The sequence below is a fragment of the Lycium barbarum genome, chromosome 12 (assembly GCF_019175385.1).
Source record: "Lycium barbarum isolate Lr01 chromosome 12, ASM1917538v2, whole genome shotgun sequence".
In the NCBI taxonomy this organism is placed as follows: domain Eukaryota; kingdom Viridiplantae; phylum Streptophyta; class Magnoliopsida; order Solanales; family Solanaceae; genus Lycium; species Lycium barbarum.
This window is the reverse complement of record NC_083348.1, coordinates 97,603,876-97,621,932: the sequence shown is the minus strand read 5'-3', so window position 1 is coordinate 97,621,932 and position 18,057 is coordinate 97,603,876. Positions and strand designations below refer to the sequence as shown.

The window sequence follows — 18,057 nt, the reverse complement described above, 5'->3', positions numbered from 1 at the left end:
TTGATTCGATCTGTTTAGTATACCTCTGTTTGGAACTATGAAGGCCCATTAAATTGAACATGAATGATGTTTTACTCTTTTAAGTTGAAGCCATAAGTTTGTGAATGGGAAATCTGTGTCAAAATTCTTTGTTCTGTTGTGCTGGAATAAATAAAGAAATGGCTTTAACCCATTGTGTCCTTCCTTGCTTTCATCATCTGTCTATAAACTCTGGTTTCTCTGTGGATTAGTTGGGCCAAAATTTAGCTTGTGAAGATCCTGTACGATTTAAATATATGCCTATGATTGTCTAAGTATGATTCAGATGTCTGCAGTGACTGCCCATTTTATTTAAGGTTTATGACAAGCTTGCTTGCATTATATACCTACTAGCATTATTTGTATGTCGAACTTTCAGAATTTGAACCTATCATTGATCTTTGTCTCATCTCCATCAGTGTTAAATATGCATACATCATGTTCCATTAAAACAGTTTCTTGGTTTCTAAATTTACAAATGATCTTGTGGAAAATGCTATATGCTACATGTGTCTTACCTAGAATGAAGTTAAAAAATCCTTGTATGGTTTCAGTCTTTCTCTCTTTTACAGTAAGTTCTGCCAGTTAAAGAATGAGCAAGCATGTTTCAGTTTTCCTTGAATCTGTAGTTATTAAATGTTGGTTTAGAAAATAAGATTCACAAATGATTTATGCTCAGTGTAACATCCTGTAAATTCCCTCCACAGATCTGCCAAACAGGTGATAGTCCAAAGAGTCGCATATTGGTTTGTTGAGTTGGGTTCTATACTTGAATTTTGGTAACATTGTAGGAAGTTTAACCTATCTGCTGAATGAAACCAGTTTAGACCGATATAACGAATGTGTATAGGTCCTTGAAATGTTAAGTATTGAAGAGAATCTTATGTGTAATAACTTGAAGTACCATGTTAAGTCCAAAATGGGATCTCAGGAACTTCATAGTGTTTGCTTAAAAATAAGTGCTCTGTTTTCCTTCATGTTTGAGGGTGTCCCCTCTTTTATTCTCCCGAATGCGATGTGTTGATTATATGTATGTTCCTTCTGGAAGCATCATCTGAACCTTGCACGATTCCTCTATTTCCAGCCCCCCCCCCCCCCCCCTTTAACTGAATGAATAACCCTGCTTCTGTCCAATAGTTGTTCAGTTAGGCGTGACTAAATAAATGTACTTCATTTTATACATATAGAATGTCACCATGTACAGTTCCCTTCCTGTAAGCAAATTTAATACTCTAAATGGGCAAATGGTTGATTTCTTCCTCAGTTTCTCTGTTAATAGTTTGAGGTTTGTTTGACTTTATTCGTGTATTGTTGCCCTGGAAACTGAATTCGCTCTGCTCTTTTGGTTGCTTGAACACGATTTTAGGTCTGAACCTGTTTTCCTCTTAATTGTTTGTTGGTATGGAGCCTTACTGCCCATTTCGTTTATCTCTATATGTCTCCAGTTCGACAGTGAGCTTTGTTTTGGGATGCCATTACTTACGAGATGTTTTCCTTGTTCTTTCTTTTCATCTAAGTGTTGCTCTTATATAATTTGAACACATATTAACATTCCCTCTTTCTGTATGCCATATGATCCTCATTGTTATTCTTGGACCATGGATTCTCACCAACTTGAATAAGACTGTTTTCTCATTATTGTCACCATCTGTTGTCATATTCTACACTCTTATGCAACTTATGTTGTGCTTTGTTGGCTGCCTATAGCTTCATAAAGCATGTTATATATCTGCATTTGTTCATCTTTACATGCTAAGTATACTTGTATCGATTATGTATATGTACGTGCATGACTGGTATGCTTTAGCCTATACATCCTTAGGAATGTGTATACATGTGATATATCTAAATATACATAGTAATCTACTGATTTGTTTTGAATGTATATTTTACGTGTTTAATCTTATTCATCGATTATACACTAATCCTTTTCTTTTCATTTTTATGCATGACACCTCGCATACGAGTCCAAGCGATTCGTCATCCCCTTCCGCACTTGGCGTTGGGCTAAAAGCCCAACACAACTTCTCTCGAATCAGCCCATATAGTTACAACCAAACAAGGAAATAAAATTTGGGCCAAAGCCCAATAAACGTGAACAACAACAGTAGCGGACAGCAGCATTCTTTAATGGGATGAGTCCATTTGCATCATTCCTATTCCTCTATTTTTTTTTTTATGTGCATTTAATGTGTATTGTATGACTAACATTTTTTCTTGTTTGTTAATGTTTTAGTTTAGTAATGGGTAGTTGATTCCACAAATCACATTCACTTCTATTTTCTAAACTATTTATGGTATCTATAATATTTATTTGAATAATTGATTTTCAAATAGTATGCCTACATATTTTTGGGTTAAAGGAATCATTTCTCATTATTACCATCTTAGGAATTTCAAAATGTCACTAACACACAAAATATGAAACCAATTGTATTTTATAAACATTTTTAAGATTTACCCAATTATACATATTTTAGCCGATAAAAAAAAAATAGAAAGAAATTCATGGCCTTTTTCATCATATTTAAGAACATAAGTCCAGGCATTTCTATACCATCATATTCATATAATATCGTTTTTTACTTAAAGATCACTTTTGTCAAATTATCGTTTAAAAGGCTATTATTCATAGGCAAATCATCCTATTTTCTACAAATCTTATTTTGTGAATAACATTATTATTTAAGGCCTTAGCAATACTTTCAAGATATTTTCTTAAAATATTTAAAATACTATATTTACACTTAAGCCTAACAAATTATAAGTCCGGTCGGTTAACCATTGTTAATGGGTCTTAAAGGATGCCTAATACCTTCCCTTTAGACTAATTGAACCCTTACCTAGAATCTTAAGTTTCACAGACTTTTAAAATAGAGTTAACTTTAAAATAACTTTAATCAATTTAGGTGTCCTAATTCACCATAAATAATTAGGTGGCGACTCCTTAAAATAAACAAAAAGAGGAATCACCAATATGTCGTACTTCTAATTTAACCCGGTTAAAATGGGGTATGACAATGGTCATATGTGGGTACTTTTCCAAGTAGCCTCTCATATGGGGTTATATTTTGCAGATTAGAAAGAGGCATTCGATTGATTAAATATGTCGCAGTAAGGACGCATTCTCCCCAAAACTTGATAGGTAGGTGCGATTGAAATCACAATGCACGAGCCACTTCTAATAGATGTTTATGCTTTCTTTCGACTACTCCATTTTGTTGTGGAGTGTCTGTACAACTGCTTTGACGCTCCATGCCATAATCAAAATAATGTTATAATAAATCCTCATGCTTAAATTCTAGCCCATTGTCTGTTCGCAGGATTTTAACTCGCAAGTTGAACTGCGTGTTTACCCAATTAAAAAATTGTAACAAATAGGCTTTAGTTTCAGATTTATTCTTCATGAGAAAAACCCATGTTGCTCGACTAAAATCATCAACTATTGTGAGGAAGTAATGAGATCCAGAAAGAGATTGGGTCTTGTATGGTCCCCAAATATCACAATGTATTAAATCAAAAGCATGCTCTGTCTTAATCATACTAGCAGGGAAAGATAAACGCGTTTGTTTTACCTTACAACAAGCATCACAAAACATACTTTTATTGCCATCAAAACGAATAGATAAACTAGGAACTAGAGAAATACGATTCATTGGTAAATGCCCCAAACGCCGATGCCACAAACTTGCACTAACAGACTTCTGGACCATCAATGCTCCCCCCCCCCCCCCCCCCCCCCCTTCCATCGGCTCCAAGTAATAAAGACCATTTGGCTTTCTACCCACTCCAATCGGCGTCCTCGAAGGTAAGTCCTGAATCACAAAAGAATTTGGGCCAAAGGTTACTGCACATTGTAAATCATTTGTCAATTTGCTAACTGACAATAAATTAAAGCGAAAATCAGGAACTCCAAGAACATGTTCAAGAATTAATCTTTTTCTAAGAGCCACTTGTCCCAAGGCATGAACTTTCACCATATCACCATTTGGGATTTGCACTGATGGTAAATCTGCATCAACTTTCTTATTTGACAGAGAGTTCATATCATGAGTTACATGATTCGTAGCTCCCGAATCAACTATCCACTCCTCTTTTGTCTTACCTGAAGAATTAGAGGTTGCCATACTCGCAGATGAGTTACCTGTCGGTGCTCCATGGCTGCCCAATAATGCCAAAAGTTGTTGGTGTTGAGCATGCATCAAACCTGGAATTGGCGACATAGCCTCTTTAGTAGTTGCGGCAAGGGCCACACCCGTGAGTGCATTTGATTTTTTCTGATTCTTCTGGTTCCCACGGAACTGCATCTTGTCATTATTGGTATGCTTGCTGTTTTTCTTGCCAGGTTTACGCCAATCTGAAGGATAACCGATCATTGTGTAGCAAAAATCTTTGTTGTGATTTGTTTTCCCACAGTGTATGCAAGGTGGAAATTGATACCGAGTACCATCTTCAATTTTCCTTTGTCGTGATTCACCTCCTTTAGTCAGCAAGACAGTTGCTTCAATAGTGGGTATGCGATTCGCAGCAACAGATCTCTGCTTCTCTTCTTGAGCCGCGATAGAATAGGCTCTTTCTAAGTTTGGCAACGGGTCGACACTTAATATTTGAGAATGCACAGTTGAATATGCATCATCAAGTCCCATTAGAAAATCAAAAACCTTTTCCTCCTCTCTTATGGATTGCATCTTCTTTGATGCATCACAAACGCAACCACATGTGCAAGACGGAGTTGGAACGAGATTTTGCATGTCACCCCACACGGACTTAAGTTTACCCTAATAGGATGAAATAGACGCTCTCTCTTGTTACAAGAGAGCAATGGCACGTTTCAGTTCATAAACTCTTGGTGCAATTACTTGGGTAGACCGCTTCCTTGGGTAAATCGCTCTTCCAGATCTACCCAAATTTCTCTGGCAGTTTCAACACGTGCGGCACTACCCTGCAGTTCTTTGGCAATTGCATTCGTAAGCCATGAAAGCACAATGGCATTGCACTGTATCCATGGCTGTAAATCCTGAGAGTTTTCTTTTGGTCTCTCGACGGTTCCATTAACAAATCCAGCCTTGTTTTTAGAGTGCAGTGCGTTAAGAAAAGTTCTTCTCCAAGTGAAATAGTTTTCTCCATTTTCGCTAAGAGGATCGGTAACAAAAATCAAACCTGGGTGATCGGATGGATGCAAGGAATAGGGAGAAGCATCTGCAACTTTGAGTTGAGGCAGACTTGCTAGTTCTCCCGTGCTTTTATCACTCCGTCCTTCAGTTCCCATGACTGAACAAAAAGAAATCTCAGGATCTTTTAACACGCTTCTGATAACATGTAAAATGGGATTACCCGAGTGAACTGATTTTATTGATAATAGCTCTCTATTATATATACAAGTTGTATCTCTATAACTAAGGAAACATATCTTTACAATTAATTACAAATAATCTGATTCATATAAGTAAGGAAATATATCCCTCTGATTGTGTAAGTGATCCCATAAGATCTTCCAATATAAGATCCTCCAATAAAAGTAAAACACTTAAATTGAAACGGAGGGAGTATATAAATTTTAATATTAACTGATTGAGTTAATCTAATACAATTTAGCTTAAATTATAAGCAAAGTGACTCTCGAAAAGCAAAAAATATGACATAAATTGGGACGAAGGGAGTAATAAATTTTTTACTACGAATTTTAACATTTTACAAGAACTTTTTGATGAATTCTACCCTTAAGTTAGTTCAATTGACATGTTAAAACGTAGAGCATTAAATTAAACGTTTGGTGAGACGGAGAGACGTGGCAAGTAGCAACAGTGGAGAATGCGCCCATGGTTTTGTTGTGAACTGTAACGTGGAATGTCTTCAATATACTAGTAATATCACTAGGCGTCGACGACCTACACCTAATAGCTTTGTTACGTCATGGAACGACATGTAACGGTGACGAAACCTAGCCGGAGTGACGAAGTTTTAGACGAAGATGAGCAGTTGCGGATCGCCAATGAAGTCAAAGCGCTGTTCGAAGCACAAGCACCTAAAAGACTCCCAAAACCTAACCGCAGTGAACCTGAATATTCAGTCAACCCCACTTCCCCTTTAGAGGATATCCCTATTCCTGAGCTTGACAATCTCCGATCTCTTCAATCTCAAGTATGTTTCAACTTTCATACCACCTTTTTGGTGCAATTATACTTTCTCTGATCTGTCCTTTTTTAAATTTTTGGTCAGGGTGGTAGTGTCTTTTCGGAAACTAATTGCTCGGAGCAAGAAGAGTTTGTGGAAACTCAGTACTATGATGAGTTGGTTTCCATTGACAAACAGCATCACACGGTTCTCTGCTCTTTATCTTTCTACCCTTACATCTTTAATTCTTTACTTTGTCTTGAGACATATAGGCGAATTCTAACTATATTGTACTTTTGAATTTATGACTGCAGAATTTGATACTTGTTGAAATTTTAGTACTCACTCTGTCACAATTTATGTGTTACACTTCAAATTTTGAAAGTCAGACGGTTTAATTTTCACCGTGAATTCGGGTATGGAATATTTATGTTTTTTGAATTAAATTTTACATGTTTGGAAACTACTTTAAAAGCACTATAAGTCACAATAATTGACAATTCAAAATATTTAAAAGATATATGAAAAATTACGATCAAAGAAAGGTTGTTTGAATCTCAAAATGCGAAAGGTCCCACATAAAATGGGACGGAGGGAGTACTATTTTTTCACACATTACTGATTCGTGTAGGAAATTGTGGGTTCAATTAGACCATATTCAATAGGTTGCATCAACCTCTAGTTAGAGACAGTAGCGGAGCAAGAATTTTCATTAGGGGAATCTAAAACATAAAGTGAATACATGAAGAAGCTAAGAGGATTCAACATCTAACCTTGTATACGCTGTGCAATTTTTCGGGGAAGGGGATTAGGACGAACCCCCTGCACCCCTAGCACCGCCCGTGGGTAGAGATGAATCAAAGATATAAAGGCAGTTTATATTGTTCCTATTTTTTATTGGGCTAATGTTTAATTTTTGGCAGACCGGAAGTGGGTTCATTAAGGCGGTTGATCAAACGGATGGAAACATTTACAATCTTCAATTGAATGGTGGTCAAGAGAATGGCAGAGCCAGAGTGTTCAAGACTAATCCAGCGACAAATGACTGGATTCCCAGCAGTGATGATTATCAGGTGCATTTTGATGACCTATCTCATTGCCTCTCTCATTTGTTTAATTACACTATAGTTTATGTTTTTTGGTGCAAATTAAACTTATTAATCAGGTTGGATTTACCTCCTCAAAACCGAGCCGGAGCGAAAGTGATTAGATCGAAAGTCAAGAAAGCAGTCAGATGGTTTGTTCTGTTTTCCTGAATTTGTCTTTTAATCTTGACTGATTGGAGAGAGAAATCAGAGATGATACCATGGCTATGGTGTGATTATTTGAAAGTTGGCATTACAAAAAGCCACTGTATCTAAATAGTACCAATTTCTAGTAGGGACGATGCCCAAGGATGTTTCGTGGCTGGCTAATAAAAGAGTGCTTTATGTTGTTGGTTATTAAAGCTCGAAATTGGTAATTTGCTTTTCAAAGCAGAGCGACTGTTTTTGCCGTCTTTTGTTGTTTATACGTATCACTCACTCAAACTATCAACTATGTCTCACTCGTATATTAGTTGAGACATCTTCGGACTAGATTGCATGTACCTTGACCGACTACAACATTGCGTGTATTAGGGCTCGTTTGGTACAATAGATAAGGATAAATAATCCCGGGATTATATTTGAGATGAATTTATCCCATATTTGGTTGAAATTAAATGGTGGTATAACTAATCCCTGAATTGTAGTGTTATTTTAGCCCTCTAGGAGGGTGGAATAACTAATCCCAGGATAAGTTATCCTGGGGTAACTTGTTTCCAACCAAACGACCCCTACTGTTCTACTGAACTAGATTGCGTGTATCTTAATTATTTTACTGGTTACAATAAACTTTTGTATCTATATTGCTTTATTTGATATCCAAAAATTCAGTATGGTTTTAACTATTTTTGTTTAATACTATGAACTTTCTTCTTTTATTCAAATTTATAAGTAGCTACACATTGCAAATATATAGAAACTAGAAAGTGCTTTAGCTTTTAATTAATACAAGTAAAGGAAATAAGTGTCCGTATTTGATTTTGGAATGACATTTTTTTGACGACTGTATGAGGATTTCATAAATAAGAAAAATGACTGGAATGTTGATGGTAATAAAAATAGAGTTCCTTTCATTTTATTTTTCCGGAAATTTTTGGGTTGAGGTGAACGCAGAGGGCTATAATCTAGAAATGTTCCTTCATATTACGTTGTTGATAAACGAGGTGTATCGAAAATAGAAACAAGAAATTGTTTGTGGGGATGCCAAATCCGGCGGGGAACAGAAGCAAAAGTTTCCTTGGTGGTGCATTGAATGTAATGCAAATTCAGACAGGACTGTTTGGTAACCGATATATCTTCAAACATTTGCCACGCAATTATTCAACTCTGCTCTTCTTGTTTTCATCATTTCAGAAAAATGTTAAAGAGTAAACGGCGTTGGTCATTTAATAGTGGCAGTTGCTCGTGTTCTACAATCTGCACCTTTCCGTACCCATTTGCAAATCAAAATACTGTCTAGAATTGAAAGGATGGATGTACTGCTCTCTTAACCCTCTAGCATTGATATGGATAAAATTCAATAGTAAAGATGCGAACTATGTCGAAGTATTTTGGTCACTGCGACATTGGATTTCTAATTTTGCATGTCAGTAAATTCTTTTAGTCTCTTTTACCTTACTCGAAATTGACCTGGAATTCGCAGTATGACTTTTACAACTAATGCCAGATATTCGAAGAATTCAAGCGGATCATTCAAATGCTTCCCAAGGCTGCATCAAAGACGAATTCCCATGAAATCTGAAACGTGGACTAACTTAGGAAGGAAGGGAAACACTTAAAGAAGTGTGACTTAGTGGTCAGTGAAATTAAAATGATCATGGTAGACCCAAAGGTTTAAAACCCAATAGATGCATGGTAGACCCAAAGGTGTAAAACCCAATAGATGCTAAAAATTAAGTAGTTTCTTCTCATCTGTCTAAGTTTTGATGGATAGAGTTATACAATACATGTGTTGGTAGAGGTACCATGTAAGTTATGTATTAATTGAGGTGCATGCAAGTTAGTCTCGAATCGTCACAAAAAATAAATAAAAAATAGAGAAAGAAAGTAAAGGAGGCAGCATTAAGATTTACGGAACGGTAGTGATCTTCACCTCCTATATATGGTAACGACACCGCTTACCGCTAGATCAACAAGACAATGAATTCATCCGCCTTATATCAACAAATAAAATAACTCCTGTACCTTCACGAAAAAGAATATTTTTATCTAGCTTATTCAAAAGGCAAGTGTTAATATTACAATTAATAATCACTAATCAGATGAATGCACAAGGAGTGACAGACTATCCTATACAACCCCTAATATTAAATTTAGCTAATGGTTAGGCATTAGTCAATATTAGTGGCAAACCACAAAAATTAATTAAATCCAACTCCAAGGTGTTAATTATATGTTTTTCTTCAATATTGGCCGGTGGAGAGGCCGTTAAGGGACATTAGTCCTAAGTCACGTACATTTGTTTAGTCATTCTTGTTTCTGTCCCTCCAAACAAATGACTCTCTCACGTAGTTGGACGCACGCATTACTTGTTCATCTTCGTTTTCTATTTCTCGCTACTCGTTATTTTCCCAACCAACAGTCTCCACAAAGAAGCCAAGTTCGCTGTACCATTAAATTCTTCACAAACTCTGCCTAGAACATAGAACAAAAGAGCATAGCACACTGCACATAGTTTCGGGTAAAAATCTTCTCTACTGTTTTCTGTGAACGATTTCAGTCTACTTATTGTGATTTCTATAGTTTGTTGTTTACTAACACATTGGTTTTTGTTATGGATGGAAATTAGTTGAATTAAGTTACTATCAAGCCATGGTTCTTGGACAGAAGAAGAAGAAGAAAAAGGGTGCTTCTTTCCAAATTGAGTACATTGTACATATCCAGCTCATTAGGCCTTGGCCTCCATCAGAGTCTTTAAGATCTGTTCAATCCGTATTACTTCAGTGGGAAAATGGTGATCGGAATTCTGGATTTGTTACTTCTTCAGTTGAGGATGACTATCTTGAAATTAACAAGACTTTCACCCTGTTCTTAACCTTATGTCGCGAGAAAAAATCAAAAGATAAATTTCTGAAGAATAACTTGGAGTTTTCCTTGTACGAATATACAAAGGATAATGGAGCTCAAGGTCCGCTATTGGGGACAGCTTCGATTAATTTTGGAGAATATGGAGTTATCAAAGAAACTTTAGCCATTAGTGTTCCTTTAAACTGCAAGAAGAGTTCTAAAAGCTTGCTGCAACCATCTCTGTATGTTAAGGTACAGCCATCAAAAGATAAGCAAGAATCAGACATGATGATTGATGATGTTGAATATGATTCAGATTTTGCTTCTTACACTGATGATGATGTTTCCTCACAATCATCTTCAACTTTTTCTTCTTCTGTTTTTGAAGCTGCCTGGGCTTCACCATCTAACAATGTAAAGGTATTTCAAGTTCAGTCAAATTAAATCATTCTGAATAACTGCTTTTGCTTCTTTTACTGACGGTTGATTCTCCCTAATTGATTTGATGCTTCTCTTTCTAAGGCTGCACGGGCGTCACCTTCTCGACTTGAAAAGGTGCTTAAAGTTCTTCTATTGGTTAACAAGCATTCAGTTTTCTCAACGTCATTTCAATTCCATTGGAACTCTGAAAACATTACGCATGTTCTGAAATGTTTTATTAGAAAAAACTTTATTCGATAGTTCTGGTCGAAATTTATCATCTGCAACTTGGTAACCTACAGGCTACAAATCTAGTTCATATCATGCTTCTAGAATTAAACATATGACTCCAATTTCAGCTACCCTTTTCCTAAATAGAAGGGAATAAAATAAGAAGAAACGACCAAAGCTTTTCAATGCTGTCAGTTGATCTACATCACTAGTTAAGGAGAATGTCTGGTTAATTGTATTAAAGGTTGTGCTTCCTGTCCATTGTAGTGCTATTTCCTGTTTAGAAATTAACTGAGATAAAGTGCAGAATGACTTTCACGAAGAGTTATCCAGCGGAACAAGCAAAAGTGAAGAAAATCCTCAGCATGCCAAAGAAAAATACATTGATAGATTGATATCAAAAATTACTTCTTCAAATATGCATATTCAGGCAGGTGTGGATGGTCAAAATAGTGCGGATGAAACAACAGAACATGATTTTGGACAGGATGATCATCACCTTGATGACACACGAGACTCGTCAGAAAACAAAATATCTAAATCTATGAAAAGACAAGTCACGATGAGTTCCATTCGGAAAGCTCTTGGAGTTCAGATCACACATGGTCGACTGAAGCCAGCGAAGTCTGTTCAAATAAGAGATTCCGCAAGTGCAAATCCGTTTTTGGGGACTGAGCTTATTATTAAGCATGAAATGAAAGAACAGACACCTATAGAAACTAGTAGTATTGTTAAAGGTACTGCAGTGGAGAAAAACGAACCAAAGAATACTGTTGAGAAAAAAGAACCAAAGAGTACTACTAATACTACTTCAGCAACTGAAAAGAGAATTCCTGCAAATGTTTTGTCAAAGAGTAAACCTGAACCGGAGTCTAGAATTCAGACACTCGAGGAAGAACTGAAAGAAGCTGCAGCTCTTGAGGTTGGCCTTTATTCTGTAGTTGCTGAGCATGGAAGTTCAATGAACAAAGTTCATACTCCAGCAAGGCGCCTTGCTAGATTTTATCTCCATGCTTGGAGAACAAAATCCCCAGCTAAACAGGCAAGTTCTGCCAGAGCCGCTGTCTCTGGATTAGCTTTGGTTTCTAAAGCATGTGGAAGCGACGTTCCAAGGTACACTCATGTGATTGATTGATAAGCTACTTAAGTTTCTTGGTAGTTCGAACTTTCCAGCTTCTATTAATATATCAGCATTAATCTTCTCATGATCGTAAATTAAGTGGATAGTGGCCCCCTAAGAAAACAAGGGCTTACTTCATTTTTGGCCCGACGGCCAAAATTAATCACGGGGCTAGCTAAAATATACAAAGCCTATACACCTATGTTACTCGGACTCTTCAAAAATATAGAGGGGTGCGTGTTGGATCCTCCAAAAGTAGTGTATTTTTGGAGGATCCGACACGGGTGCGGCAACATTTTTAGAGAGTCCGAGCAACTTAGCTATACACTGATTATGTATATTATATGTATATTGTACGTATATTATATGGATATTAGATGTATATTTATACTTAATATGCATAACCTATACATTTGCTGGATATTTTGTAAATTAGATCACAGAAAGGCATTTGGACTGTAATTATCTCAAAAAAAAAAAACGTAGTTCCGCAAGAACCTGATATCTGCATTAGGACTCATCATTCATAGATTGACCACAAATCTTATCAATATGGTGGAACAAATATGTTTAAGGATAAAACAGTAAACTTCACAAGATTTCTCTAATTTTATTTTTCTCACAAATAGGTTGACTTTCTGGCTGTCAAATACCATTATGTTAAGAGCAATCACCAGCCAGGCTGCTGCAGGACTGCAATTTAATGAAAGGGCACCTACTGAAACTACTGTCAACAGAGGTAAATCTGCGTTGGAAAAAATATATATGCAGCAAAGCATCAAATACATTGCCAATCAAGGGAACAAGAATTATTTAGTTAAACAATCTTATAACTGGGAGGATATTGAATCATTCACTCAAGCATTGGAAAAACTTGAAGGTTGGATCTTCACCAAAATCACCAAGTCTCTTTGGTGGCAGGTTGATTACCTAAATTTTCTCTGTGCTTTTCTGTCATAGCAAGTGCTACTTTATTTACCAGTGACTTATTTTTTCCTGCAGACTCTGACTCCCCATATGCAGTTTTCTACTGCAAAATCTAGCAAGACTAGGGGCTCAAGGGTGAAGAAAACATATGGGAGTAGACATTATTTGGGTGATCAAGAGCAGGGTAAATTTTCTGTAAAACTTTGGAAAAGGGCTCTGAAGGATGCCTGTGAAAGGCTTTGTCCACTTCGGGCAACAGGTCATAAATGTGGCTGCTTACCTGTTCTGCCAAAATTGGTGAGTTAATTCATTTGTTGTTCCATTGATTAACTAATTTTCCAGCATTTTTTTTCTCTCGAGCAAGGACTTAGAGTGAAATGTATTCATTTGTTTCTAGGTAATGAAGCAGTTGGTGAGTAGATTGGATGTCTCAATGTTCAATGCTATTCTTCGTGAATCCACTGAAGAAATGCCAACAGATCCATTATTTGATCCTATAAGTGATCGTAAGGTCCTTCCAATTCCTGCTGGAAAATCAAGCTTTGGAGCTGGTGCACAGTTGAAAAATGCTGTGAGTAGAAAAAGTTAGCTTAAGTATGACAAGTTTCATACTTGTTTTTAATTCTTGAAGTATTTAATTATATGAGGCACTTCCATCATTTAAGCAAGGCAAAGCTACTAACAATGGCCAGTATTTGTTGATACAGCATTGTATGAGAAGTGAGAATATAGCTCTCTTGCTACTTGAGAGTTGTGATACAACTTGCTCTATTGAATCCACTGCAGTAAATTTAAGAGAAATAGTTTGAGCTTCATTTCTCATATGTAAAAATGTTGAACATCTCTTGATTTAACTCTTAAGAAGGGAAATAAGAACCACTTTTAGTTCAAGGGAGTAATAATTTAGTGATTATGAACATTTTGGTTTGTTCATAGGTTGCAAGCTGGTCTAGATGGCTTACAGATCTTATTGGCTTTGAAGATGAAGATTCACCAGATTATAATAACATCTTGGGAAATGACAAGAAAACAGAATCATTCAAGGCTTTTCGTCTCCTTAATGCATTGAGCAACCTCATGATGCTTCCATTTGAAATGCTCATAGATGCATCTACAAGAAAAGAAGTTAGTCCCACTTTCCTTTTAACCTATCGACAGATCAATCTCTAGATATCCATTTTCTCCATACTTACTTTTGAACTTGCTGTTGCTAGGTCTGCCCAATATTTGGTCCAGCTTTGATCAAAAGAGTCCTCGCGAATTTTGTTCCAGATGATTTCCGTCCAAATCCAATTCCAAAAAATGTCCTTGAGGCCCTGGATTCTGAAGTAAGTTTTCCCTCTCATTTTGTTTATTTCCAGCAGATTTGTCATTTCATAAAGCTCAGTAGCAATTTACGATATTCTTACACACTTTTTTCTGATTAATGATGTGAAGGATGGTCCTGGAGAATCTGCCACTAGCTTTCCGTGCACTGCAACTTGGACGGTCTATACACCTCCTCCAGCATTGTCTCTCACCACTTTTATAGAGAAGGTTGGAAATCAAGCTCCAAAGAGTACTGCGACATCTTTGCTTAAAAAAACATACACCAGTGATGTTGAGCTTGATGAGCTAGACTCACCGTTTACTTCGTTCCTTGCTGATAACTTCAAGGATTATCCAAATTTAGCAAAACGTTCAAGGAATGTTGTCAGATACCAGCTTCTCCGTGAAGCATGGAAAGAGGTTCCACAGTGAGGACACCAGCAAGTTTACATACTGGAAATTTGGTCAGTTCCTGGGATGAAATGATGTCTTATTTTCAAAATATTCCAAAAGCTCATAACCTTGTTTCTACTTTTTACACCCAGAGGTTAGAATTTGATGGGTTCAGCCTTTAAGGTTCTTACCACTGACCAATTGTACATTTAAAAATATGGGTTCTCAAATAACACTTATTGACATTTTAGTGATCACATCTATATTTTTGCTTCGTGTCGAGATGATGAGTTCAATTGAATCCATCAAATCCATAGTCCATCCGCCTCTGTTTACACCATTAGAAAGAAGTAGCACCTCATATATATATTATTTCAAAGTATCTGAATGACAAATCAGAAACTTAGATAGTGCATATTATATGAGAGAAAAGAAGATATGTGGTACATTACTGATTCAAACCTTTCTAGCCTAAAAGCTATAGGTGGAGTTCTAACAATAAGCAAAAACACTTTGGAATGATTAGGATGTTTCCGAAAGAACTTTGTGAACAATGACACGAGCTTTGCACCGAGCCATGAGTGGCTCAGCTTTTGGCATCGTAAGACCTTTTCCTTCGGTCAAATCAACCTTCTCGTCACTTACCCTTTTCCATTCAAAACACTGTATCATAGTTCCTAAAGCCAAACAAACCACACGTAGAGCAAGTCCATAACCGGGGCACGCTCTCCTTCCCATTCCAAATGGCAACAGCTTCCATGATTCCACTTCCACACCTTCAAACCTTTCTGGCTTGAAGGTCTCCGGATCCTCCAAAAGTAATGGGTCCCTATGGATGGCCCAAGCATTCACCAATAGCATCGTGGCATGTGGAATGTGGAAGCCAGCGACCCTGCAATCATCAGATGATTCATGAGGCAGTAGCATTGGTACTGCTGGGAACAATCGGAGTGTCTCGGAGATAATACTTTGAAGATATTTCAACTTGGGTAAATCTGCTTCATCCACTAAACGATCCTTACCCACATAGTTGTCTATTTCAGCTCTGGCCTTCTCCAACACCTATGGATGATTGAGTAGAAGAGACATTGCCCATTCTATTGTCACAGATGATGTTTCAGTCCCCGCATTCAGCATGACCTGCAGTTGTTAAATTAATGAGAAAATGGTCTACCGACTGTATTTTTTTTTTTTTTTTTTTTTTTTGATGAAGTAATTGATTCTATTCAAGGCATCCAGATGATGCAAAGTAGTTACAAAAGATTGAGCACAAGAATGTCAGCTCTAGTACATAACTAAAGAGCAAACAAAATCTAAAAGGCTATCAGGGGAATCTATTGGTGATAAAAAGGCCCAGCTATGTAAATAAATAAGACATTTAGCTTTGAGCATAGTTTGACTAGTTGAAAGACCAACTGCTTTTCTAAGCTGATATCCTCATGTATAAAGGTGGATTAGGATTTAAATATGATGGATTCAACTATTAAAATTCTTAGTACTAAACTATTGCACATATGTAAATAATGGGTTCAAAATATAATATTTGTAGAGTTAAGTTGAACACGTCAAGTCGATATTCCATCCACCTCTATCCTCATAGTTGTCAAAGGACTTAGTATATGTTAAGCTAAAACTGTCCAAAGATACTCTTCAAATAGTTTGATATTAACTGTTTTGGGCCAAGCTCATATGATTTACTCCAAAAGGCTTCATATCTTTAAAAGTATTCCAACACCTTATAAGTATCTTGGTACTTTTTTTCAGCTATCAATTTGGAACTTTGTTCACATTCACCCAACAATGTATAGATCCACCTTGGGCCAAGCGAAAGAAAGATTCTTAATTAAACATAGAGTGGGAGATGCAGGAGTGAAGAAATTAAGCTTACCAATATAATTCCTTTGATGATTTGATCAGTGTAGCATTCCGGTTGTGATTCTTGCAAAGAAAGCAAATGATCAATCATAGTATTTCTGCTTTTATCACGACGATGTTCATCAATCAAACCTTGCAAGAGCGTATCCATCTTTTTACCAAGCCTAGCTAAATCCTTCTCCAAACTCCTGAAAAACCACTGAAATATTGAAGGCATAAAATCTGAGGGATTTGATGCACCCCCATACGAAATAACCTCTTCTATAAGCTCCCGAAAATGATTTGCCTCCTCATTATCTACATCTTCACCGTAATATCTCTTTCCAGCAACCATTCTCGTGATAATATTATACGACATTTGAAACAACTTGGACTTCAGTTCAACAGAAGTTGTAAAATTGTCGCTAGAGTTGTTAAACACTCTGTGAATAAGAAGTTTGATTTCATGTTGTCTAATGGGCTGAAAATTGTTGAGACGATTAGTGGAAAATATTTCAAGTGAACATAGGCGACGAAGGTTGCGCCAATGATCACCGAAGGGGAACCAACGACAGTAGTATAGTTATAACCTATGGATTTTCCAATCATTAAGAAAGTGCGGTTTGCAAAAACGATATCATTTTTGGTGAAACATTCTTCGGCAGCAGACGAGGAGGAAACCACCACAACAAGACGGATACCAAAATGAAGAGAGAAAACAGGGCCATATTTAGTTGTGAGCTTAGCATGAGTGCGATATATAGGAGGTTTAAGGAGATAGAGATGGCCTATAATTGGAAGTTTAAGTAGTGGGCTTGGTGGGAGTTGAACTCGTCTTCCTTTTGAGGATAACAGTTTCAGAACTAGAGCCCGTTTGGCTTAGCTTATAAGTTGCTGAAATTGTTTTCAGCTTTTTTGAGTAGTTGACTGGCCAGCTTATAAGTCATAAGCTGTTTTTGGCTTATAAGCTATTTTTTTAAGCTAAGCCAAGCGGGCCTAGAAGTAGAAACAAAATTGAGAGTGAAGTATACAGCAAAGTTGCTTCCATTTTTATTTTTTGCCTTAGTACATATCTCAACTTGTTGTACTTGCTTGGTTTATAAATGGTGGGTTGCTGAGTCAAAATAGACTGTTCAACTCATGGGTCCTATTCCCCTCCAAAAAATAGCAGACGTAACAGACGTACTACGTTTCATCAAAGAAACATGTTTTCTTCAGTTTTATAAAGGAAAATACATAAGTTGCATCCTCTAGCTGTCTAGAAAAAAAAAATTACACACCTTAACTTTAATTCTTGTTTGAAGTGGAACTAATGTCTAATACAATAATGGATTTATATAAAAGTAGTGTTATGGACGCGTACGTGTATCACACATTCACAGCTTTTCCTATACTTTATTATTTATGATTATTATTGTTTTATTTTTTACCCTTTCCCCCTTCTTCCTTTTACTCCATCTTTTAAATTTCAATGACAGCTTTATAAGCTGCACATTTATGGTAAAACAAATTTAATTGCCAGATGCACGCGCGCACACAACACCGTTCATACTGCGATTCCATGTCTACGTGGCGTATAAA

General features: G+C 36.7%; 3 protein-coding genes and 1 pseudogene across 5 annotated transcripts; 2 read left to right on the top strand and 2 right to left on the bottom strand.

Annotated features, from left to right (window-relative positions):
* Window positions 1–4,873: 4,873 nt before the first annotated feature.
* Window positions 4,874–5,287, bottom strand: LOC132624710 (uncharacterized). The gene has a single exon (XM_060339449.1). The coding sequence runs from the start codon at window positions 5,285–5,287 to the stop codon at window positions 4,874–4,876; it is 414 nt and encodes a 137-aa protein (XP_060195432.1).
* Window positions 5,288–5,800: 513 nt separating this feature from the next.
* LOC132621163 (uncharacterized) lies at window positions 5,801–7,579 on the top strand. Its single transcript, XM_060335327.1, has 4 exons — window positions 5,801–6,159; window positions 6,238–6,339; window positions 7,056–7,205; window positions 7,298–7,579. The coding sequence occupies exons 1-4, from the start codon at window positions 5,932–5,934 to the stop codon at window positions 7,340–7,342; spliced, it is 525 nt and encodes a 174-aa protein (XP_060191310.1). The 5' UTR covers window positions 5,801–5,931; the 3' UTR covers window positions 7,343–7,579.
* A 1,666-nt stretch (window positions 7,580–9,245) lies between these two features.
* On the top strand, window positions 9,246–14,902 carry LOC132621162 (uncharacterized). Of its 3 annotated transcripts, none has more exons than XM_060335324.1 (10): window positions 9,246–9,897; window positions 10,006–10,637; window positions 10,746–10,778; window positions 11,182–11,987; window positions 12,624–12,915; window positions 12,997–13,218; window positions 13,319–13,492; window positions 13,858–14,046; window positions 14,136–14,249; window positions 14,359–14,902. In XM_060335324.1, exons 2-10 carry the CDS (start codon window positions 10,029–10,031, stop codon window positions 14,659–14,661), a joined length of 2,742 nt encoding a protein of 913 aa, XP_060191307.1. In that variant the 5' UTR covers window positions 9,246–9,897; window positions 10,006–10,028; the 3' UTR covers window positions 14,662–14,902. The 3 variants fall into 3 exon arrangements, with proteins under 3 accessions (XP_060191307.1, XP_060191308.1, XP_060191306.1); XM_060335323.1 differs by having other exon boundaries at window positions 9,253–9,897; window positions 10,006–10,643; XM_060335325.1 differs by lacking the exon at window positions 10,746–10,778 and having other exon boundaries at window positions 9,248–9,897; window positions 10,006–10,643.
* A 127-nt stretch (window positions 14,903–15,029) lies between these two features.
* LOC132621164 (cytochrome P450 81Q32-like) lies at window positions 15,030–17,524 on the bottom strand (annotated as a pseudogene).
* Window positions 17,525–18,057: the final 533 nt, after the last annotated feature.

Coding starts and splice junctions, on each gene's coding strand:
- LOC132624710 (XM_060339449.1), bottom strand. CDS start 5,287: ATGGGAACTGAAGGACGGAGTGATAAAAGCACGGGAGAACTAGCAAGT.
- LOC132621163 (XM_060335327.1), top strand. CDS start 5,932: ATGGAACGACATGTAACGGTGACGAAACCTAGCCGGAGTGACGAAGTT. Junction 6,340..7,055: donor TTGACAAACAGCATCACACG/GTTCTCTGCTCT, acceptor AATTTTTGGCAG/ACCGGAAGTGGGTTCATTAA. Junction 7,206..7,297: donor CCAGCAGTGATGATTATCAG/GTGCATTTTGAT, acceptor CTTATTAATCAG/GTTGGATTTACCTCCTCAAA.
- LOC132621162 (XM_060335323.1), top strand. CDS start 10,029: ATGGTTCTTGGACAGAAGAAGAAGAAGAAAAAGGGTGCTTCTTTCCAA. Junction 11,988..12,623: donor TGTGGAAGCGACGTTCCAAG/GTACACTCATGT, acceptor TCTCACAAATAG/GTTGACTTTCTGGCTGTCAA. Junction 13,493..13,857: donor GTGCACAGTTGAAAAATGCT/GTGAGTAGAAAA, acceptor GTTTGTTCATAG/GTTGCAAGCTGGTCTAGATG.